Source organism: Rhea americana, unplaced genomic scaffold (assembly GCF_003343005.1).
Source record: "Rhea americana isolate MKP2758 unplaced genomic scaffold, rheAme1 scaffold_42, whole genome shotgun sequence".
Lineage (NCBI taxonomy): Eukaryota > Metazoa > Chordata > Aves > Rheiformes > Rheidae > Rhea > Rhea americana.
Window position 1 is genome coordinate 1,402,670 of NW_028186557.1, and position 20,619 is coordinate 1,423,288.

A 20,619-nucleotide genomic window follows, 5' to 3' on the forward strand; every position below is an offset into this window, starting at 1 on the left:
CCGCCCGCGACACTCACGGTTCGCCGGGGAAAACCATCCCCGGGCGCTCGCGAATCCCAGGGGGCCGCGCACGCCACGCGCGGCGGCGGAGGAGGAGGAGGAGGAGGAAACCCCTCCCCCGCTCGTGTGCCCTATTTATTCGCTGCCTTAGCATCCCGCACGGTGGCGGCCGCGGGGGGGGGGAGGAAGGCTCGCCCGTCCTCCTCCTCCTCCTCCTCCTCCTCCCTGCGCCGCGGGGCACGGTTTTACCTGGCAAACGGCCGCATCGCTCCTGGCAACGGCACCAAAAAAAATAAATAAATAAATAAACCCCAAACCGAAAGCGCCTCCCCCCGCCCAAGGGGGCCAGCAGAGCCCGAGGCRCCCGCGGAGCAGCCGGAGGCTTCGAAACCGGGCAGGCAGCTGCGACGCGGCCGAGCCCCGCGGGCCGCGAAGCCGCCGGCGGCGGCCCCGAAGCACGGGAGCGGGTGTCCGGGGGGGCCCCGGCTGCGCCCGCTGCGGCGCGGCCGTCGCTGCGCGAGCTCGAGCTTCCTCCCCGCGCGCCCGGCCTCTCCTCAGCCTCCCAGGGAGAGGGATAACAGTCTCCGTTTGCGGTAGCGTTCGTTTAGGGGAAGTCGGAGTCACGCTAATCCCACCCGAAACGCCACCGGGAACGATTTGGAAACCGCAAGCTCGGCTGCAGCGCTCGGGCAGCCCTCGGCRGAGCGGCACGCGCTCGCCAGCCGCTCGGCCCCCGGCAAGCCTGGGGATCGCGGCCGCCCCGGCGCACCCGGGCCGGCGCCGGAACGAGCTCCGATAAGCTCACGAGCTCCGCGGCAGCTCCCGCGCCGAGGAGGGGCCTGATCCCTCCAGGGGAGGGAGGACAAGGACAGAGAGGAGGCAGCTCGCGAGCGTTTCTGCGCGGCRGTAATCGCAGGAACGAGACGCGGGGAGCTTTACTGCGACGAACCGGGACAGCTCAGCCGCGAACGGTGCTTTCGTCTRCCCGGGGGCCTTGTGCCAGCACGCGCCGCTCCGCTTGCCGTGCGACAGCCGTTCTCCAAGGACCTTTGCACTCGTCGGAGCGCGGCGGCGGGGCAGGACGACGGCGCTCCGACGGCCGGCCCGGCCCAAGGGCAGGCGCCGCRGCGGCGAACGTGCGGGGAGGGCGGCTTGCAAACGCGGCGGAGGGACCGCGCTGCCGTTTCCGAGGGCGGAAAGGCAAAAAGCGGAGGCACGCGTTGCCTCGGCAGCCTCCCTGCGAGGTCACGCTCGCACGGAAGGGTGCAGCCATCTCAACCGATTCCCGTGATGTGCACCAAAAAAAAAAAAGGGGGGGGAGCAAAGCATTGCGTTAACCTCGGTGGTGGACCAGCCACCGGAGGAGGCAGAGGAACGGGGTTGAGCCCGCGAAGGCATCGTGGTTGCCCGGCAAGTCTCGGTGCCGCCGGGGAGCACGGCTCCGAGGGCTCTTGGCCGCCTGCCTCCGCCGCGCAGCCTGCCCGCTCGCTCAGCTGCTCGGTGCGCGTGCAAGCGTGCAGCCCTTTCTTTTGACACAGTGCTGTGGTGACAAGAGAAAAGCCCAAGATTTTTTTTGTGCCCATTTTCACAGCCAGCAGACCACGCTCTTCCTCCTGTCACCACGTTCCTAGTCTTCCCCTATCAACASGGACGTAAGCACAAGAACCTCCATAGTTTCACAGCTGAATATAAATGCATTTGCATGCCTGAAAAGGAGAGCAAATGTCTTAACGGTTATTTTAAGTCCATGAGAAGTAACATTTTGAGACCTTGCCAGAGGCGCACCAAGCCACRCTCCGGCTGCAGCGCCTGCGGCAGGGCTTTTGCCACCACGCAAGCCAAGCGCGTGCATACAAGGAAGGTGTTACGTCCTGCGAGCGCTGCCATATGGCACATCTGAGCTTGTCACCCYGAACTAAGAGAATCACTTCACAGACTAAATGGAGAGCTCACCTAATTTGCCCATCTGTCCTAGGATGTTTATTGGTTTAAAAAGGTGAAATAAGCTCTCAGGAGRAGTGTGGTGTATTGAGTAGACTGGCCCAAGACTGATTTGCTGGAAAGACTCAGTCCCCAGGATGGAGGTAGGCGTGGAACAGGCAGCGGTGCAGTCCGCACCTTCTCCGGCCATGCAGTGCATCACTCGGTGCTTTACACGCTGCCCAGGCCATGGCCTGCCCTGGAGGCACTCACAAGTGCAAGTAGAGGCAGCAGGCAGTTCAGCTTTTAAAATAACCTGCTGGAGTCATAATACTCGTCAAACAAAACCTCCAAGTGGTGTTGGAYTCAGCACCCAAAACTTTTTAGCACTGCTTCAATACAATTGTTACGGCTTTTGCAAAAGCAAACTGAAAAGGAGAGAGACTGTCTCTCAGTGTRGGGCATCGCAATCCACACTCACAGGTCATCTCATCTCCAGCCCAAGCAGAGCTRGAGATGAGATGCTCTTTGCTCTGCTCTGCCCTCCAYRAAGAGGCCCAACTCATGTCATGTAKGTGATCAGTAATGCTGCTCCTCCCTCCCTGGGCTTAAAAGAGCTTGCCCCCAGAAAAAGCACAGGTGGGACCTTCTCTTCAGTGCTCCAGAGCCCACCACTGACGTGGAAATCTCAGTGAACGCCTATGCAAGCCTAATTCAGCTCCGGCCAGATTTCAGCTGGATTAGGTGAGAGATGTGCTATATTCATGCTGCAAAATGCAGTGGCTCACTGGTCCGAGGGGACCAGCAAGCCCACAGGGCTGCCTGATAGCCCCRGGCCACCAACGGGAGTCACTTAAAACCAGCCCCTATCAGTTCCTTCCAGTTCTTCACCCTGGTCCTAAATGCAGAATCGGTGGGAAATCTCATGAGGAAGCCAGGACGGTCAGAGGCCTTTTAGGCTGAGAACCCAGGAACTGTCACATAGGAGCAAATCCCCTCTCTAGCAGCTGCTATATCCAGTTACCTAATGAAGGGGCTACGCTGATGCTCTGGGGAGACGYACACTGACCTACCTCAAAGACCATCGTACGTTTGTCTGAAGATAAAGCTTCARGATATCCCAAGTAAACAGACAAGTGCTCTATTGGCAGAGGCTACTTGAACAGAGCACCAGACATTGCTGTAAATATCCCACCAGTTCTTTAGCATATTTTCCTAAATATTACTGTAAACATGCAATGTTTACATCAGCTTTAAAATACTGCACATTTTAATCTGCATTTAAGAACTGATATGATTCRTAAGTAACACAAAGCAAAACATAAATGACCACAAACAGGTTTAAAAACGAACAGTATGTTGCCATCAGAYGAGAACAGAAAAAGTGCTGTTGTAACAGCAAAACGCTAATTCCTACAAACACGCCATCGGCAGCTCCCAGACGCGTCTACAGATGAGGTAGGTGTTAGATCCTAAGAAGGCTGCTTCTGCTTAATCATTCATGGCTCACGTGTCACCAGTAATTCAGATCTAATTTCAGGTTAAGATCCAGCACACTCGGCATGACATGGCCACAGCACAACTGCCGACTTAACTGCCCTTCRTTAACTGAGCGGAGAGAGCTTCTCCGGGCCCAGAGGAGCACGAGGTGGGGCTACAGGGGAAACCAAGGCTTCGGAGAGAAGTTGAGACTGATACTAATGCTGTATTGGCCTTTTTATTTCTGTACTACTAAAAAACGCAGGAAGGAGGCGAAGCCAGCCCGGCATCCTCTTCCCGAGTTGTGGTAGAAACTCGGGGATTATGGTGAAATGAGATAGTCTCAGTAAGACTAATACTAAAATGATCATGATGTTCTTAACTCTTTCAAGTATAGTAAGGATGTTTAATCCAATAAGAAGAGGTCACTGCCTGGACTGTACAGRTTTTTGTTTTAGTTCTTCCTGGTAGTGCTACCCAGGTTACCAGCATGCAGAAGATACTGAATTAAAAAAAACAAAAACAAACAAAAAAAACTCATGGTATGGTCCTTCAGTTGTAGTTAGGGAAGAAAGAATGACTAAAGAAATAGCATTAATWTTCAGGGAGATTCCATACACTTCTGAAAGTCAAAAGGGAATATTATCATTATATAAATCTGACCGTCTGCACAGACAAGTCAGGGATCTCCTCAAATTCTGTGCAAAYATGTGAGGATGAAATAGAGGCTTCTTTTAACACAGGAGACTCTCCTAAAGAACCCAAATAAACTCCCACTGCACAGCCTTAAAATTAAGCTGCATTCAAGAYAAACAACAGAGAAATTGCTTTGGCTCTTTATTTTATATCGCTCCCATGATTAAGATTATACTATATGACTTCTTACACCCTGCCCTTGAGCACTGGATAAATTAAGACATTTGGTGTCACAATACAGCAACAAGTTATAACAACCTCCCCCCCCAACTGAACTTAAATTTGAATCTCAATAATACAATTAATTTTAAACAGAATTCAAAAGCTGTGTTAGTCTGTTTCTGATGGTTGAGGACACTGGTCTCTGACTTTTATCTCACATAAAACAATAGAAATCATTTTCTTACCGTGCTCCAATGACATCAAAGAGATGCTGCCAGCGATCATTGATTTTGTTGAGTTTGTCATCTATTTCTGCAACTCGGCTCTTGTTGCTAGCCTTGATGAGCTGGTCACCCATTTGTTTCAAGTGAAGCTTATTTTCACTGAACAGGTTTATTTCTTCCATGCAGTCCTGACAAATACACACACACATTGCTTAGTTCCTGGGCAAAACTGAACAAAACTATTTCTTTCCCCACATGTGGGATGTGAAGGCAGCTCTGATTGGRGTGGCCAAGGTTTCTACATCAGTACATAAAACTTCTTCATTAGAGAGGGAAAAAAAAAGACTCCTCAATGGAAACGCTCTCACAATGAAGCCACTATGAAAAAATAAGCAGCTTAAAGACTACTAGAGGCTGGGAGTAAGTACTCCTAAAAATAGCAATTTAATGTTCTAAATTTGCTCCTGCTTTCCTCATTTAACTTAWTTTTTCAATCAAGCTACCTTGAAAGAATCCACATTCAAGCCTAGGATGGCTTTATTTTACTGGTATTCTTATCCAGAGGAGATCTGGGATTAGATATCGAGCCCTTTAAGCCACACAGAAGAACTCTGCAGCAAAAAAAGTCCCGTTTTAAATCAAGCTAATAGGAGGGTATTAGAAAGCCCTAACTGGACTGCGCACCAACAAAAAGGCACAGAATTGATCACCATTTCAACCTGCAGGTTTCATTTTTGGTTGTGGTAATCATTTGGCTCGCGTAAGACCTGTCACATCCTCCAACCTTTTCTTTGCCTTTGGACTGGCACTTTCATAACAGCTGACCCTGGCTGGAGCGGTGACGGCAGCGAGACACGCCAGGACACCTCTGATCCCTGTGAAGGAGGCTCTGGAGTGCAGCGTACGTGCACRCACGCATGGCCACAACCACCCAGACCCCAGACCAGTAACAAATATGTGTCACGCTCGATGTCTGAATGCAGCCAGGGGGTACTTCTACTTTGCATTTTGATCTTAGCCTGAACATTGAGAAGATAAGAGCTGAGGATGGAGTATCTCAGCTCCTCGCAGAAGACTAAGCACTGTTTTTAGGCCATGTGTCATTTCCCAGGGACTACAAAGAGATGGGGACTGGCGTCTCTGTAACGAGTTACCAGGCTGCATTTCAARAAACGCTGTGCTACTACTTACCTTCTGCAATTTGTCTATCATGTCTTCAATGCTAACATCTGCAGTCTGCAGCACTTTGCTTTCCATCTGCACCAGCCACGAGCACAGCTCCTTATTCTTCTCATTGAACAGAATCCAGGCGTTGAGTCTGTCCTCTATCTCCTGCTTACGGAGGGATACCTGCAAATAAGCATATGCATTAACCACTGGCAACAGCCTTTTGGGGAAGGAAACCAGCGATTATGAACCATTAATTTCTAGTCTACGTTTGATCGTGTTCCATTTTGCAGGAGCCATTATTAAGTATCTCTAGATTTCTTTCTGAAGCCAGCAAGCAGATTGTTATTACACGTTATTTTGGATAGCAAGGCCAGAAGTTGTCTAGCAAGCAGCAGATTCTCTCCTTCAGGAGAATGAAACTGGGTGACAGCTTTATAAATGAGGATGTTATACAACAATTTAACTATCACTTAATGAAAACTTTAAAATGCCAACAAAGTAGTAATATAAAATATATAATTAACCACATAAAAATGAATAAAGTCTCATATAAAACAAAATAAATAACATCCAGATAAGTTCTTGTTTTTCTGCAATTATAAGAAAAGCTTCGCGACCACTAACTGCAATTATTATATCTCTAAAATACTTCCCTGTTCTCCATTTGCTCATCTCTTCTTAGAGAACTTCCAAACAACTCAGCATCAAGRATCTATCCTCTTTCTTAGAATATGTGGATTTTTTTCCTCACCAAGATGCATAAACATAAGGTTTACATAGGGAAATTAAGATACCAAACCAGCAGTGCTCATACCACAGCTCCATCATCTTCGAAAGAAACCAGCTCACTGTTCTAGCAGCTAGTGTCACTTACTCTGGCGTAGAGGGTTTAAGTGTATATGCATATTCATTTATCTACTTTGATGGATTCCTGTACTAAGGCAACCCACACCTATGGAAGAAGGAAGTGAAGAAACAGTGCAAGTTACATCAAAACAAAACAGACAACTAAGCCCCTCGCCAACCAACTTCGGGCTAAAGAAGATGAAGCAAAACACTTTGCTTGAGCTGGCTGTGAGCGGCCACTCCAAATACCACCACGTGGCAGGACACGTACCTCCTCTTCACATCTAACAAGCATCTCATACAGCATGTGGCTCCTCAAAAAGCTATTGCTGATTCTCATCTAACCAACCTCTAACACAACTTTGTACCTTGGTATGAAGCTTAAGTATACAATGGGGAAGCAAGATCAGCTCCAACTAACACACAGACCAAAGTGGGAGCTACTGAACGATCTCTCCAAGTGATTGCTTGAAGGCTAGGCTTTGCTGCTAATGCGCCCTCTTTGGACCAGCCACACAGGCACCAGCACCTTCCTCTCCCGCTTTGCCTCTCTAGCCTGATGGCAGACCTCTCCCTGGGCATCTCCAGCCATCCTTGCCCTCTGCTTTGTCCTCCTGCTCCCACTTCAACAGTTTTCTTATGATTTTGCACTTCTCAGCTGCTGAGTAAGACACGACACATGTTCGTTCTCTGACAGAGCGTCACATATGTTGGTGTTAAAATGGGATCTGCGACAACATGAATAGTTAAATCTTTGACCTACATGTACCTTGCAAGRGCATCTATGTAAAAACTAATCCCTCTGAGTGCATCTGCTCATTAAGTGTGCTTATTTCCCTGCCACGTCCATCACGGGCATCTGGCCGCCCGGCTCCGACGTCCGTGACAGCTGCAGCAGCGTCTCCCTTGCACAGGCTTTCAGATCTCTATGTTTACACCGCAGTTTGTTTTCAGACAATACATCTCGAGYTCTTCTACTGTGACAACCAAACAAAGCAGTTACGCTGGCAGCAAAACCGATAAAGTTGGCTTTCCTGCATACCCATGTCCAAAGCTGAGCATCAGCGACAGCTCTCCAGAGGCCGGTTAGGGTGGTGCAGCCACTTCAGTGTGTCCCTCAGCCTGCAGCACTGAATAGGTTTCCTCCCACTATAAGTTTTTTTGTGTGTGTAAAACTTACAGCAACATTAATGCCACCTCTTTCTTCTCTCTCCAAAGTAGACTGCTTAAACTTTGTTCCTTCAGGACATCAAAATAGAAATTTTGAGTAAAATCTGAACTTAAATTACTACAGTCAGAATTATACAACTTGGATAGACTGTAGCTGGGTACACAAAGAGGTAGCTCAATTTTCAGGCCATCCCAAATTAAAAACATTGGTCTATATGTGGGGCAGGGGGAGAAGGATGTCTCTGGAATTATTTTCACTGTTCGGAAACGATAATTAAGAAAATACAGATCACAGCTTAACTGTCTAGTTTAAGGCAAAGTTACTAAGCTCTTCCTCATTGCAATGCAAAAGAGAAATCCAAACAACTAGTTCATCACACCAAAGTTTGTGAAACGAGCATCGTTGTTCATTCCTTACTCTGCCAATATTCCCATCAGGTTTGCTTTACCTTTGCCTGAGTAAGAATTGGACACAAAATATTGCAGCTAAACTTGCTTCAACACTTCTTGGCAAACTGTGAAATAAAAGCTATGGACTCACGAGTAAAGGGGAGCCAGAGTTTGCCCTGCTGACACGTAGAGCCATCGAGAGCAGCTTAGGACCTTGAAATATTTTACCTCTCTAAATCCCATGAACAGGGCAAAGCAAACACACATTCAATCTGCATAATAGCAGAGTGAACCAAGTTCATGTGACTTTGCCAGTGAATTTTCCCCAGCAGTTTTACAACCAGCACTAAACGAAGTGCAATATAGCAACAAGCCACAAAGAATACAAACATTTCACAACAGGATAAAGAAGAAGTGAGGCAGTTCTTAATATGTTTAAACTCTGTTAGCAAGAAGTTAGTATTTAAACACACACCAGTTTTTCTTAAAAATCAATTCTGCTGGCATTTTCTGTCTCAGATTTCCAAAGGCCTCCCCCTTCCTCTGCCTGCTTCACCCCCGAGGCCATTCCGGTGCATATCCGTGTCCCTCCCCTCTGCAGCCCAGAACAAAGCCACGTATTTTGGTAAACAGCTGCATTTTGTCTCCCTGAAATTCAGCCACTCACTAGTTAAAAGAGTTTGCAAAGAAAAAAAAAAAATCACAGCACTGCGTGCCCAGGATGCAAAGGGAGAGCCCGCAGGCTGACTTCGTCGCCCCCCGTTCAGCCGTGCAGCGAGAAGCCCCATCCGCAGGCAACCCTAAAAAGCGAGTGCACCCCTCCAGAAACCCGCTGCCCTGTTTCCCCTTTTCCGCTGGCCCCAGCAAATACGCTGCTATAAAAACCCAGAGGATGCAGGAAACTCACCCGCAAGCAGAGCTCTTCCCACTGCCGGTGCAAATGCTCAACCTGCTCCTTGAGCACCAGCATGTCCTCGGAGAGGATGCAGTGYGCCAGCTCCACCTTCATGGCCCGCAGCTCCTTCATGCTGTGGGCCCAGTCCRCCAGCGACTGCTCCAGCTCCTGCATGGAAACGCACCCAGAATGAGCCTTGGCTCTAAGCTCCTCCGGTTTTCCAAACCGGCTCGTTAATCCTCCCGGCCGGCCTGTGGGGGAGGAGAGCAGGGGAACGTGCAGCCGCATGCACAGCGCTTCAGCTCTGCTGGCTCGGGTGCCCCCCGGGCCTGACTCGGCACCCGCTGCAGCCCACGGCAGGGCTCCCGCCGACTGCACGGTGCTGCACGGTGCTCCAAACCCCCCTAAATGCAGCCTGGCCCCTGCCGCTCCCCGTGCGCCCGAGCAGGGTTTGGGGGTTCGCATGCAGGAGGAATGACATGCCCACTTCTTCATTTTTTTTCTCCCTTCTTTTTCTTTTCTTTTTTTTTTTTTTTGATATGTTGTTTTCCACCTATATATTTGTTGTTATTACTTATCCCGTTGCCCCAAATCAGTTCCCCTCACTAATAACAGATTTCATAGACATTTCATCAGACTTCTCACAAATCTGCAGCTCCAAGTCACACGAACATGTTCTCTCTCTTCTCTTTTGTTCCCCCATCTCCCCTTTTCTTTTGCAAGGAGTCTGTGCTTTTCTGAATAGTGTTCAACTGGTCACCAAAAAAGCAGAGACCGCACTGCATGCAGCAGGGAAGCAGCACACTCCACGCTCGAGGCAYTGGGTCCCGTTTCACAAGGCAGTCACGGGGAAGTGTTGCTGGCTCCTCTAACAAAAATATCTTTACATATGATCCAATTTGTCTCATTTTAAAAGAAAAAAAACATGTGAGTGTCGGTGTTGGGAAGGTGTGCTGAGTCCAAACCCCACAGGTATTTTCACAGTTCTTTTGATCCAGCCACTTATATAAATCCTAAAAAGGAATTGCTGATCTGCTTCAAGACTGGAGGAAAAATTAACTAGAAAAGGATAAATCAAATAGAATTCAGAATAAAATTTACCTGAATTTACAATAAACTGCTCCCCACAGATGGGAGCACATGCAAATATGCACCCTGACAAGGGTCTAATCAAAGCAATAATGGAGCCAGTGTGGGARTTTCATGGGATTTTGCTAGCTGCATGCAAGCTAGAGAAAAACAACTTTATTCTACAGAAGAGCGAAACGCAGAGAGAGTAAAGGAGGCCTCTTCTTCTTAATGCCATTTTCATCCTGAATTTTATTATGCTCTGACATCCAACAGCAGCATCTGCACTGGCACTGTCCGACTGTGACATCTCCATGGCCAAATTTCAGTTGCTGGAACAAGAGGCAAGAGCTGCGTACGGACAGGCGCTGCCATTTCAAACGTACTTCAGAGTTACAGCAAGACTGGTGCTGTGGGAAAGGCAGCCAGCGCTCACAAAGAAGATTTCAGACAGCTGATAATGAGTTCAAAGCCCTGGCTCATTAATAAGCTTATTTGTTCCCACCACATAGGTCAACGCTTCACTTCATAAAAGGATGATGAAAGACTGACCAGTCCAGACAAAACTTTCCTCTTAATTTCCATTTAATTTTTATGATACACTATGGGCTGCAAGAGCTTTTRCCACTCCCTTACTCTAATTTTCCTCCTCTTTAATTATTCTGAGATCCCACAGGTGTGCATGGCACTTTGCAGACTGGAAGGAAAATAATAAGGTCTCTTGCCTGAGGAGCTCCATGTCCAAAGTGGATTGGGAAACAAGAAGGGAGATTCAGCCATTAAGAGCACAGCCAATTCGAGCAGAAAGCAGAAAGTTTTATCTTGCTTGGGTGACTATGAAAACAGGCCTCAGAAAAGGAGCAGAAGCAGTTAAAAAAAAGAAAGAAAGAAAAAAACTTTTCTTGCAGCAAAAATCTCCCTCTTCCATGCAGATTAATCTATCTGAAWTTGCAGATTGGAAGCAAGCAGGATGGTAGAGGGGAAAGAGATTCAGTTTCACTAAAGAACAGGTAAGATGGAAAACTGATTTCAGAGGGATTAGGTGCTGTGCAAAGAATACATCTATTTAAATATAGTCTGCCTKTTCCATACCTTAATGTCTTCCTTGGCTTTGTAGAGTTCGTCATGTTCAGCTGGAAGTGGATCTTTCACTTTCTCCTTCAGTTCTCGCAGCCTACTTTCCAATTCCTTGGTTTGCTTTTCACAGCAGTCCCAACGCTGGAAGTTACAGAAGGAAGATACAAAAGGTTAAAAGACCTTACYGTGGACATACTGTACTAACAGACAGGTTACAGAAGAGCCTCTTCAGCCCACTCCAGTAAGTAATCATCAGTTCTGGTTATTTGGATTTTGATGTGTGGTACCACCCACAGGGGTTCTGTGCATGCACTTACGGAAGAATTTGCACCCTTTAATATTTAAGCTTTGCCTTACAAAATCTTTCTGCTTGGGGGTTTATATTTTGTCACGTCCAAACTGAGAGGTTTTTAATATAATTTTGGGCTGAGGATTATACTGATGAYAGTATTGAAGGGTAAGACATGCACGCTGTCTGGCTGTGAAAACAAATTTATTTCCTTAAGGAAATCAGTAAGGTYTCCCCCTTCTTTTCAGGCTCTCTCAAATTTTCACGCTGCCTTCACAGCCTGCTGCGGAAGCGTGCKCCAGGGTATGGGGAGCACATGAGCAATCGCAGCTGGAGGAGCCACCGTGGTGCCCACCCTGCTGTCCCTCAGGGAGCTGGACACGCTGGTGCCAGCTACCTGCCCCATACCTGAGCTGTGCCACCGAGTCCCGTCCTGGTGGCCTCCAGCTGGAGCTGGGTGTTGCTCCAGCTCTGCTGCAGCTGGCCGAGCTCCTCCTGGAGACTCGCGCTCGTCTCGGGGTCAGAGACAGTGCGCAGCTTCTCTCCGACGTCAATCACTAAGGAGTACATGGCTTGCCACCTCTGAAGGATTACTGCCTTACTCTTCAAAAGAAAAACGTTTTAAATTTTTATGCGGTCTCTAACAAGCCTTCAAAACGCTCCTGGTGTTTCACTTGGGAAGAGGAGAGGACTTAATGAACAGAGTTAGGAGGCACTGGTTGGTTCACTTTGTGCAAGAATAATAAATACATCTTCTTCTATGGGCTTTTGTAATTTCAGAAAAAAAAAGATTGGACCCCTCCTGATCTACAGAACTCTACAGCAGTTTTTCGCAGACTGAAGTGATACAACAAAGGTGGGACAGTTACAAAAAGATGAAATTTTAGCTGCCTGAGTAATTTAGGAGTAAAAATAATTATTTTAAAGTCCTGTTAGCACCCCAGCATCAAAGGATAAGATAGCTTTTTGAGAAACAGCATCTTTATTAATCGCACCAAATGAAGTAAGCCATTGATCTTAATTTGCCTACAACACAAATTAGTCTATACCATGAGCAGATATGATCATTGTTTCTTTTTACAAAGCAACAGTTGAAGAGAAAGGCAATTTGGAGCAGGAAGAGGAAGATTTTTTCACTTTTCTCATTAAGGAAGAGCATAAGCCTTAACTGATAAAAACTACTGAAATTCATCTTTAAACAGCAGATGAAAATGAAGATGCCGCAAATAGAGCTAGCACCAAATGCAGTACTGGAAATGTGTTAATCTATCAACCTTAGGATCATTGGAAGATGATAAACCATGGACCATGCAAATAGAGAAGCAGTTCAATAATACATTTTTTAAACATTTTTGATTGCCTTAAACAACAATTGAGGTCAGTGCTTGTACTGACCCTCCCATTAAAAAAAAAAAAAAAAAAAAAAAGTGTACACAGTTCAATGGAAAAAGCAAGACATCCTAAACTATATGGGAAAATAGTTTTCCAGGCTCATAAAAAGCAGAATTCACTGGCCCGCTACCCTGGATTTCCAGGCTCACAGGAACAGTTGTTGATATCGGCCTGGAAATTGCTAGAGTAGAAATATTTTTTAAAGCACACAAAGCTACTAAATGACAGTGTTTCTCAAAAAATTTCCTAGTGTAAAGAGCTTTTTACAATGCCACTGTTTTCTCATCTCTGCTCAGCTTTAAGAAAAAGRTTCAGCAACTGGTTTTGCTCAAGAAAGCAAGTCATTTTAAAGCCTTTCCCCTTTATCAGGCAGAAGATGATTCAATCCAAAAACACTCATATATTTYAGATTTATTGGAGATAAAAAGAATACCTTAAAATCATGAATTAGACTTCTAAGCTGGTAAAGGCTACAGCAGTCCTGGCTCTTCACGGCCACGAGGAAGYTGTTCGTATCAGCAAGAAATCTGCTGAGACTCTGCAGGGAACTCCTGAAGAGCTGCCACTGGTTCACGAGCCCGTCAATATCTTTCTTCCTCTGCTGAATCATCCGGATAACGTTCTGCCACTGCTCTTTCAACAACGTGAGCTTGGAAATAAACTCTGTTCTGAAAACCAGAGGTGTTGAGTGTTAGCATATTTTAACTTCAAAGTTGTATTTTCCAATAATTGCGATGGATTTCCATTTGCAATGTTGTAAAATTCCGATTCAGATATCCAACTATGTGACAGATCTGTGCAGTCAACATAAGCTCAGCCCTGCTCTCTGTATTCAATCTTTTAAGCAAAGCAAAATCTTTTACGTGGTACAAGAATGGATAATGCAAGACATTCCTGCTACTGCGTTACAGCAACACACGTAGTACAACAACCACTGAAGCAATATGCACTAAATACTTTTTTTGAAGAACAAGGAAGTCAATGCAAGTGAGACCAGACCTCAGCTTTTGCTGCAAAACTGATTTGTGCTTTTACCAAGCTGTAAAAGGGAGCTGTGTCCTACAGCAGTGGGCCACAACTGCAGAGTGAAAGGGCTCTCTGTTTATTACCGAACTCATGCGGGCAGCTCCCTGGCCTCTCCCACAGCACCATTACAGAATCCAGCAGACCTAGCTAGAGGTGTTGAGATACCCCCCGGCTGTTCTTTCTGCTCTTCTGCGGTGGCCCCTAGATCAGCCCTTACTCAAACAGCTGTGTGTGTGAGGTTAGCTTCAACACAAAACCCCGCAGCTTTGCTCAGTTTAGCCCTACCTTCCCTGGCAGCTTTAAGCCAAGCTATTACACTGAAGTGGCTGGGGGAGCAACCAGCTCTGGCAGAGAGGGGAAATGTCTTCACAGCAGAAGCGGCTGAGGCAGCTGAACCTCTACTCACAAATATTACATGCCTCTTCTTATTCTATATTGATTAAGAAAAAAAGCGTAAGATCACCCTAATTAATTAATAAAAGACAGATTTAGCTATCACATTTTGGGTTGTGTGGCTGAGGACTCAATGCCCTGCCACGTGAGCCTGGGGCAACCTGCGGACGGAGCCTCACCCTTCTGCRCTTAAAAGCGGAGAGGTCTGAAAAGAGAGAATGGGACTTTCACCTRCGGCTTTCTCTTTACCCCTTGCAAAAAGGTAGCTTCTCAACCACAAACATAGTTACAGTTTCAACAACAGCAGGGAAACAATCTACAAGGAAACCTTTTATTTAGGAGCAATTATTTTTGCTAGGTAGTTAATATCCAAAAAGGAGTTGGGCCAATATACCTGTATTTCTTTCTCTTTGCACTACCTCCTGCTTTTGCAAAACCTGCCATGGGATTATTTAAAGGGCAAACATGGTCAAGGATTTGGGTTTGTATTCTCTTAAGAGAATATTCAGTACTGATACTAAGGAAGTGATCCTATCCACTGAATTAGTTATATCTTAGCAAGATCTTAGGGAGAAAAAAATTTACCTTTTTTCTGCTTCTCCAGATTCCAAGAAGAGTAGAACTTTTCCTATGATGGAGTTAAATGTCTGCTGATTTATAGAAATCTCAGTTTGCAACATCTGAAAATAACAATAGTTTTTTTAACTATTCAATGAACAATCTTTCCTACGAAAGCTGTTTCTCCTCCTCTTAAGTCACAGCACATACACTTTTAAATGCTGAATGCTTTATTATTTTCAAGTGCTGTTGTCAAACTCYTCCTAAAAGTTTGCACATCTTTTGGATACAAGGAGACATTTGCACATACGTGATAAYTGTCCCACCAGAAGCTGTATGTTGCAGTTATTCTGGAGCCTAAAATTTGCTGGACTCTTTCACAAGAAATGCAATTTAGACAGTAACCTACAAAAAGCTGTAAAAAGCCTCATGAAAGGCTAACTTGAGCTCTGCCACTGTTCATTACAATGAGCAGAAGCTTACTCTATAAATAGTTTAATTGCAATGAATGAATTGATTTGGTGATGTCTGAGTAGGAGGGACAAAACAAACAAACAAACAAACAAACAAACAAACAAACAAAAAACACTTTCCTCAGGCCCTAATGAGCATCATTAATGCACAGACTTAAACACGCTGTGGAACTAGCAGCAGTACTTAGGGCAGCGGGCAGCTCTGCTCCACCACAGTCAGCACAAAGCTCAGCCCAACTTTCAGTTCATGATGTTTAGCTTTTACCACACAATTACTTTGTATCTTGGTTGTTTCTCCATCCTCCCTCCAATATGACAAAGTTTATACACACTTTGCTTAGAACTGCATCCACATACTACTGCTAATATGTAATGTACTCTTATCCTCTGGATGAATACTGTTGCACACTTGAGCACTATCTCTCTGTAGCRAATAGCAAGTGTTTGGAAAAATGCCAGTGAAACAGATTTCCATCTGAATCTACCAACTGGTCAAAATGGCAATACRCTGTGAAAAGGTTTTGTTTTAAATGCTGTTCTTCCAGAAACAAGTAAGGTTCCTGCTAGATCCCCAGGAAACTGCCTAGCAAGCTGCTGTGGACAACAAGCTTCAGAGCTGGGGACAGCTAGACAGGCAAGTTACCACAGGGCTGGAGAAATCTAGGACTTCTGTGATGCAGCACTTCAGGACACACTCCTGAAGGTCTGACTGCTGCAGACAGGCATCCACCCCCTTTTGCAAAATGGTTCAAAGTTTTCCTTCTGGATAAGTACAAGGCCACATTCCAAATGAGCAAAACGCACCATAAAACTCTGCCCAGGTATCATTTCTAAAGCAATAGGATTTTCTGAAGAATTTTCTCAACTGTTGCAATTCAAGAAGAAATTTCCATTCTTAAAAATAGTTTTACCTCATATACCCTCTGTTGTTCCTGCAATTCTTCAAACTGGCCTGGAATATCTGCTTTTAAGGCCTCYTTCATTTTTTCTAGGAATTTCATCCAGTTTTCACACTTCTGAAAAAACTTCTTTTCATCAGTTTGAGTTCCTTCAAGCTCACTGCAGAACAAAATAAATAATCAAAACCTGTTTTACTGTTCTTTCTTTTCTGGATACTTTTGCATACAGTCTAGCATGGTGGTTAGTAATAATAACAAAAATGGGGTTTTACTCGGCACTTTCCTACCTTCTTCACTGTGAACGTCCACATTTTTGCTTCAAGTGACTTGGAATGCAAATAGGCACTGAATAATAAAGTGAGATAGAAGGGTAGGAATTCTTGGAAAGCCCCATGAGAAAGCTATGAAAAGTTTGCAACCTCCCATGCTTTAATTTGGTTTTGACTTTCCTCATGGAAAAGGCAACGGTTAGCAGTAATTTTTTTTGTGTTTCTCACCTGCAGCGCTCCAGAGCTGTTGCTGTTTTCTGACTCCACTGCCGTGTCAGGCTCTGCATTTTCTTTAGGGTGAAGTCACTGAGGGGCAGCTTAATACTCGCTTCATTCAAACTTTCTATGCTTGGAGATAGGGCAGCAAGCTCTAGCGTACAATTCTGGAAATAAAAAAATAAAAGCAACTGCAAAACATACTGCCTTTCTTTAATTTCAGAGAAATATAGAAGCCTCTTCTGTAACACTATGCACCAAATGCTAACCCAAAGARCAACATTTCTCTGTTAATTTCACAGAATACAGGAAACAAAAAAATCACAATTCCTCTACACGGGGCCCACTTTTCTGACACTATTTAACAGAATCTCAAGAGCTGGTATGTGCAGAATTACTCTGAATCCCACCACGAGGGCAAGGGGGTACTGCCGCTGCCAAGCTCCTGCTCACAGCCATGGGAGGTTCTCGGGATGCCTGWTGCAGTTCACTCCAATACACTACTCTGCCTCCAGAACAACGTAGGGAAAAGAATCTCCCATCAACCTCAAATCTACATGGTTTTCCTCCCCTCCACACAGGTCATTTGGCCTGCAGGACACATCTAGATTTTTTACAAACTTCAACCGTTGAGTTCCATGTTCCACATGAGATTGTAGACACTCAGATGCAAGTGCTATAGCTATGATACTTAGGACACAAAGAGTTCCTTGAAGTAGAGAAGAGCTGGTATCCTACAGACCCTTAAATCACGAGCATTTATCTTTTTGCCGTTGGAAATCTGAACATACCATGAGCAACTCTGCGTTGTCTGTTTCTCCCTCTAGAGATAGGTTATCTAAGGCATCTGCACAATTCTTGACGTGACCCTCCAGCGTTTCGAGACAGTTCTTGAAATCCTCCAGTTGTAAAAGACTGAACTAGGATGAATATTGCATATTTATGTTAATCACRATCTGATTTACTATACATATCCAGTATACAAAAAGGAGCAAAAAGTCATATCCTCAGGTAGGCAAAAAGATATTAAATCCAAATGGCAATGTATTTATAATTCACTCACTGATTTTTTTCAGTGTTTGCAYGGAGAAGGGCAAAATTTAAGCCAAAGCCAACAGAAAGAAACCAAACCTCTAAATCCTGAGAGAGTCATATACATCTGGAGGGAGTGGGAGGTATATGATATACCTTTCTGCAGCTTTGCACTTTATGACTTGTTGTGAAATTGGAAAACCAGAACTTTACTTGTCGGAGGCAATAAACATGYGAAAATGAGCTTCCTTTGAGCTGCATGCAGAGCATGCTCCCATGTGCCTATAACCAAGGCTGCACAGATCACATGAGCTCTGTGGAAAGAAATCAGGGCTGGAACCTCACTCACTTATTCACTGGGTTTGTTTCTCTGGGTCAGGGAGAAGAAAACAGCTCTAAAATAGTGATTTTTTGAGAGAAGTGAACGGCAAAAATTGGTGTGAGGGGACAGATAGCTTTGTGCTAATACTATAAGGTTACACCAGAGAAAATGATTATCCAGAAATGAAAACTTTCACAGAGTGTGAAGTTCACAGGGAATAGGAGAAACTTGTTATCTTCAGAAAGATACCTGGCWTCCAGCCATTGAATTGTGCAGGTAGACAGAGTCATAAATAGAGTTGGCTGAAATTTCTTGAGAGCTGGGTTTACTTTAGAACATAACAACTCATTGAAACCAGACTTTCTGAAAGGAATGAACTGGTTTTGATCAGTATATTTGCTTGGAAGTCTTCTCAGCAATACCCGCTCAGAGGAGAGTCAATCCCATAGCCCTTCTGCGAGTAGAGCATCATATGTGGAAACATAGATCCAGGTGCCTGCTCTGTCTAAACAGGAAGGTGAATCTGATCTTCAAAATTACATCAAATGACCACAATCTTTTGTTTATTTAGGTATACTGCATTCATTTCTATCAAAGTAAACTGAAGCCCTTAGATTTGTTCCAAGGAGAGCCAAGAAAGTTTACAAACTTGCCAAGATGTTCATAGATTATGAAAATGTTTCCTAACTGGTAATCATCCGAGGGTTCTGTAGTCCTTGACAGTAATAGGTCTGCTTAGAAAAAACTCGTTAGAGCAACACAATATAACAAGCAGGTGAGAAGGGCAAATCCCTTCCTCCATCAGTCCCTCTGGCTTAGTATATTGTTTGTTTACATGGTTGACCATAACGTCAAGCTTTATTTCATTCAAAATTTAATTTCAGTTCAGCATCTACAGGGCTATAGTGAAGAAGCTACCTTGGACTGACAGTTRATTTGCTACTAAGAAAAATACCTCGAATTCATCCAATTTCCGCTGCAACATCTTTTCTAAATAGGATGCTCTCTGGAGCGGTTGCAGCTTCTGCAGAAGAACGGTTTGTGTGRCAGTCCCAGCCTGCTCTTTTATCTGGTCCACCAGCTCAGAAATCTGGGAACGGCAGCCCTCTATGGCTTGAAGGCCATGCTGTAAATTCTGAAGAGAGAAGAGGGAAATAAATAAATAAATAAAGGCAGCAAATGAATCAGATCTTCATTCATGTGCCACTTTCATTTAGTATCTTTTGTTGCTGTAACTAAGCTCTTTTTGTTGATCTCCTCTGGGAGCCAAATTCAGCTGTGGTGAAAGCTTCTGTCTTTTACTCCGATAATAATGGGAATTGCATCCATTGACTCCAGTGCTGGGAAAAGCACAGTTCAAAGTTCAGTGGGACACCAGTGACTTTAGACAGCAGGATAGTACTGTTACAGACGAGATTAGAGAGAAAAATTACAATATCCTCTCAGAATGGATTTATGTTAGCAGATGGAGAAACCAGCCCATACTACATACAATAAAAAGCTATTATTTTACAAACATATCAGTACTTTGAATCCCTTAGTCACYGAGTATTATGTTTTTTCTTTTCATTTGTGTCCCTCTGCTATAGAAATGATGCTATAAAATTAACTCTAAAGGCAGTGAAAGAACAAAGCGAGTTGTTTCAGCCCTCCAAATAATGGCAGGATGTCACCTTGAAATGCACCGATTTCTACAACAATCATTTATTTTTAGCCAGGAAAACCTCCAGAATTTGCCGCTGAATATTGTCGCTTCTTTGAGTAATGAACAAATACTTCTTCCTATTGCTAGCAAAGAATGRACACACTTCCCTAAAAAGCAAAGTGGCTCTTAGTCCCYGACCTCATCTTTGGAATGGGTCATAATGTGAACTGCCACTTTAGYCATTTATTGAATAACTCATTATAGTATCTTACTCTGCATATTGGATTTAGTCTGTRCTTGTTGTGATGAGAGAGTTCCATAAACCCATATAAGATGAAAAGATTAGAGATTAAAATGCAGTTTAAAATGCCCATTTGCTTTCAAATACAACATCTCTGTATCTCATAAGCCATATCACCACTCCTCATTCTTCTGCCTCACTCTTCCCAAAATACACAATAAATTGCATGCATCTTCCCCACACATACCAGGACATCTACAGCACTAATGGTATTCTAGCAGTTGTCTCATGTTAGTAGTTGCAAAAATTTCCTGGTCTCATTTACAGAAAATTTGAGGCTTCTTCGAGGACATATATAAATTTATGTCTCTCAGCCTTTAACCAATCAGAAGAAAGAGAAAATGCTTCAGTCCAAGTTTTGCTGCTGTCAATTGTTTTTTGACATGGGAAAAAATATATGGGTTCTCTTTTCTGTAATGCAGAGTTTCACAGTTGGCCACATGCATAATGGGGTACTTTGGACCTCCTCCAATGTGTTGCTAAAGGTTCATAAAGCAGGATGAATCATTGCTCTGTCCTGAAATAAAGATTATTATATTTCTTTACTACAGTCTGAAGAAACCAAGAGTGTCGGAACCTAATGACAGCTTTGCTGTCTGAGAGTGTCAAATATATCCTGTGGTCTCAGCATGAAGTCTCATTTGCCAAAAGTCAGAAGTATTTTGGAATAATCTAATGAGCTCAGAAATCTGTTAACTTATCAGACA

General features: G+C 44.7%; 1 protein-coding gene across 1 annotated transcript in view; it reads right to left on the minus strand.

The window, feature by feature from the left end:
• SYNE2 (spectrin repeat containing nuclear envelope protein 2) overlaps positions 1–20,619 on the minus strand; it is a 173,736-nt gene that overhangs the window by 23,859 nt on the left and 129,258 nt on the right. The window contains exons 92-102 of the mRNA XM_085315029.1: positions 18,922–19,101; positions 17,404–17,532; positions 16,625–16,779; positions 16,140–16,287; positions 14,783–14,877; positions 13,212–13,446; positions 11,795–11,989; positions 11,113–11,238; positions 8,965–9,120; positions 5,673–5,831; positions 4,503–4,669 (exon numbers count right to left, since the gene is read on the minus strand). Of these exons, the coding sequence (XP_085171155.1) occupies positions 4,503–4,669; positions 5,673–5,831; positions 8,965–9,120; positions 11,113–11,238; positions 11,795–11,989; positions 13,212–13,446; positions 14,783–14,877; positions 16,140–16,287; positions 16,625–16,779; positions 17,404–17,532; positions 18,922–19,101 (1,745 nt within the window). The remainder of the gene's footprint in view (positions 1–4,502; positions 4,670–5,672; positions 5,832–8,964; positions 9,121–11,112; positions 11,239–11,794; positions 11,990–13,211; positions 13,447–14,782; positions 14,878–16,139; positions 16,288–16,624; positions 16,780–17,403; positions 17,533–18,921; positions 19,102–20,619) is intronic.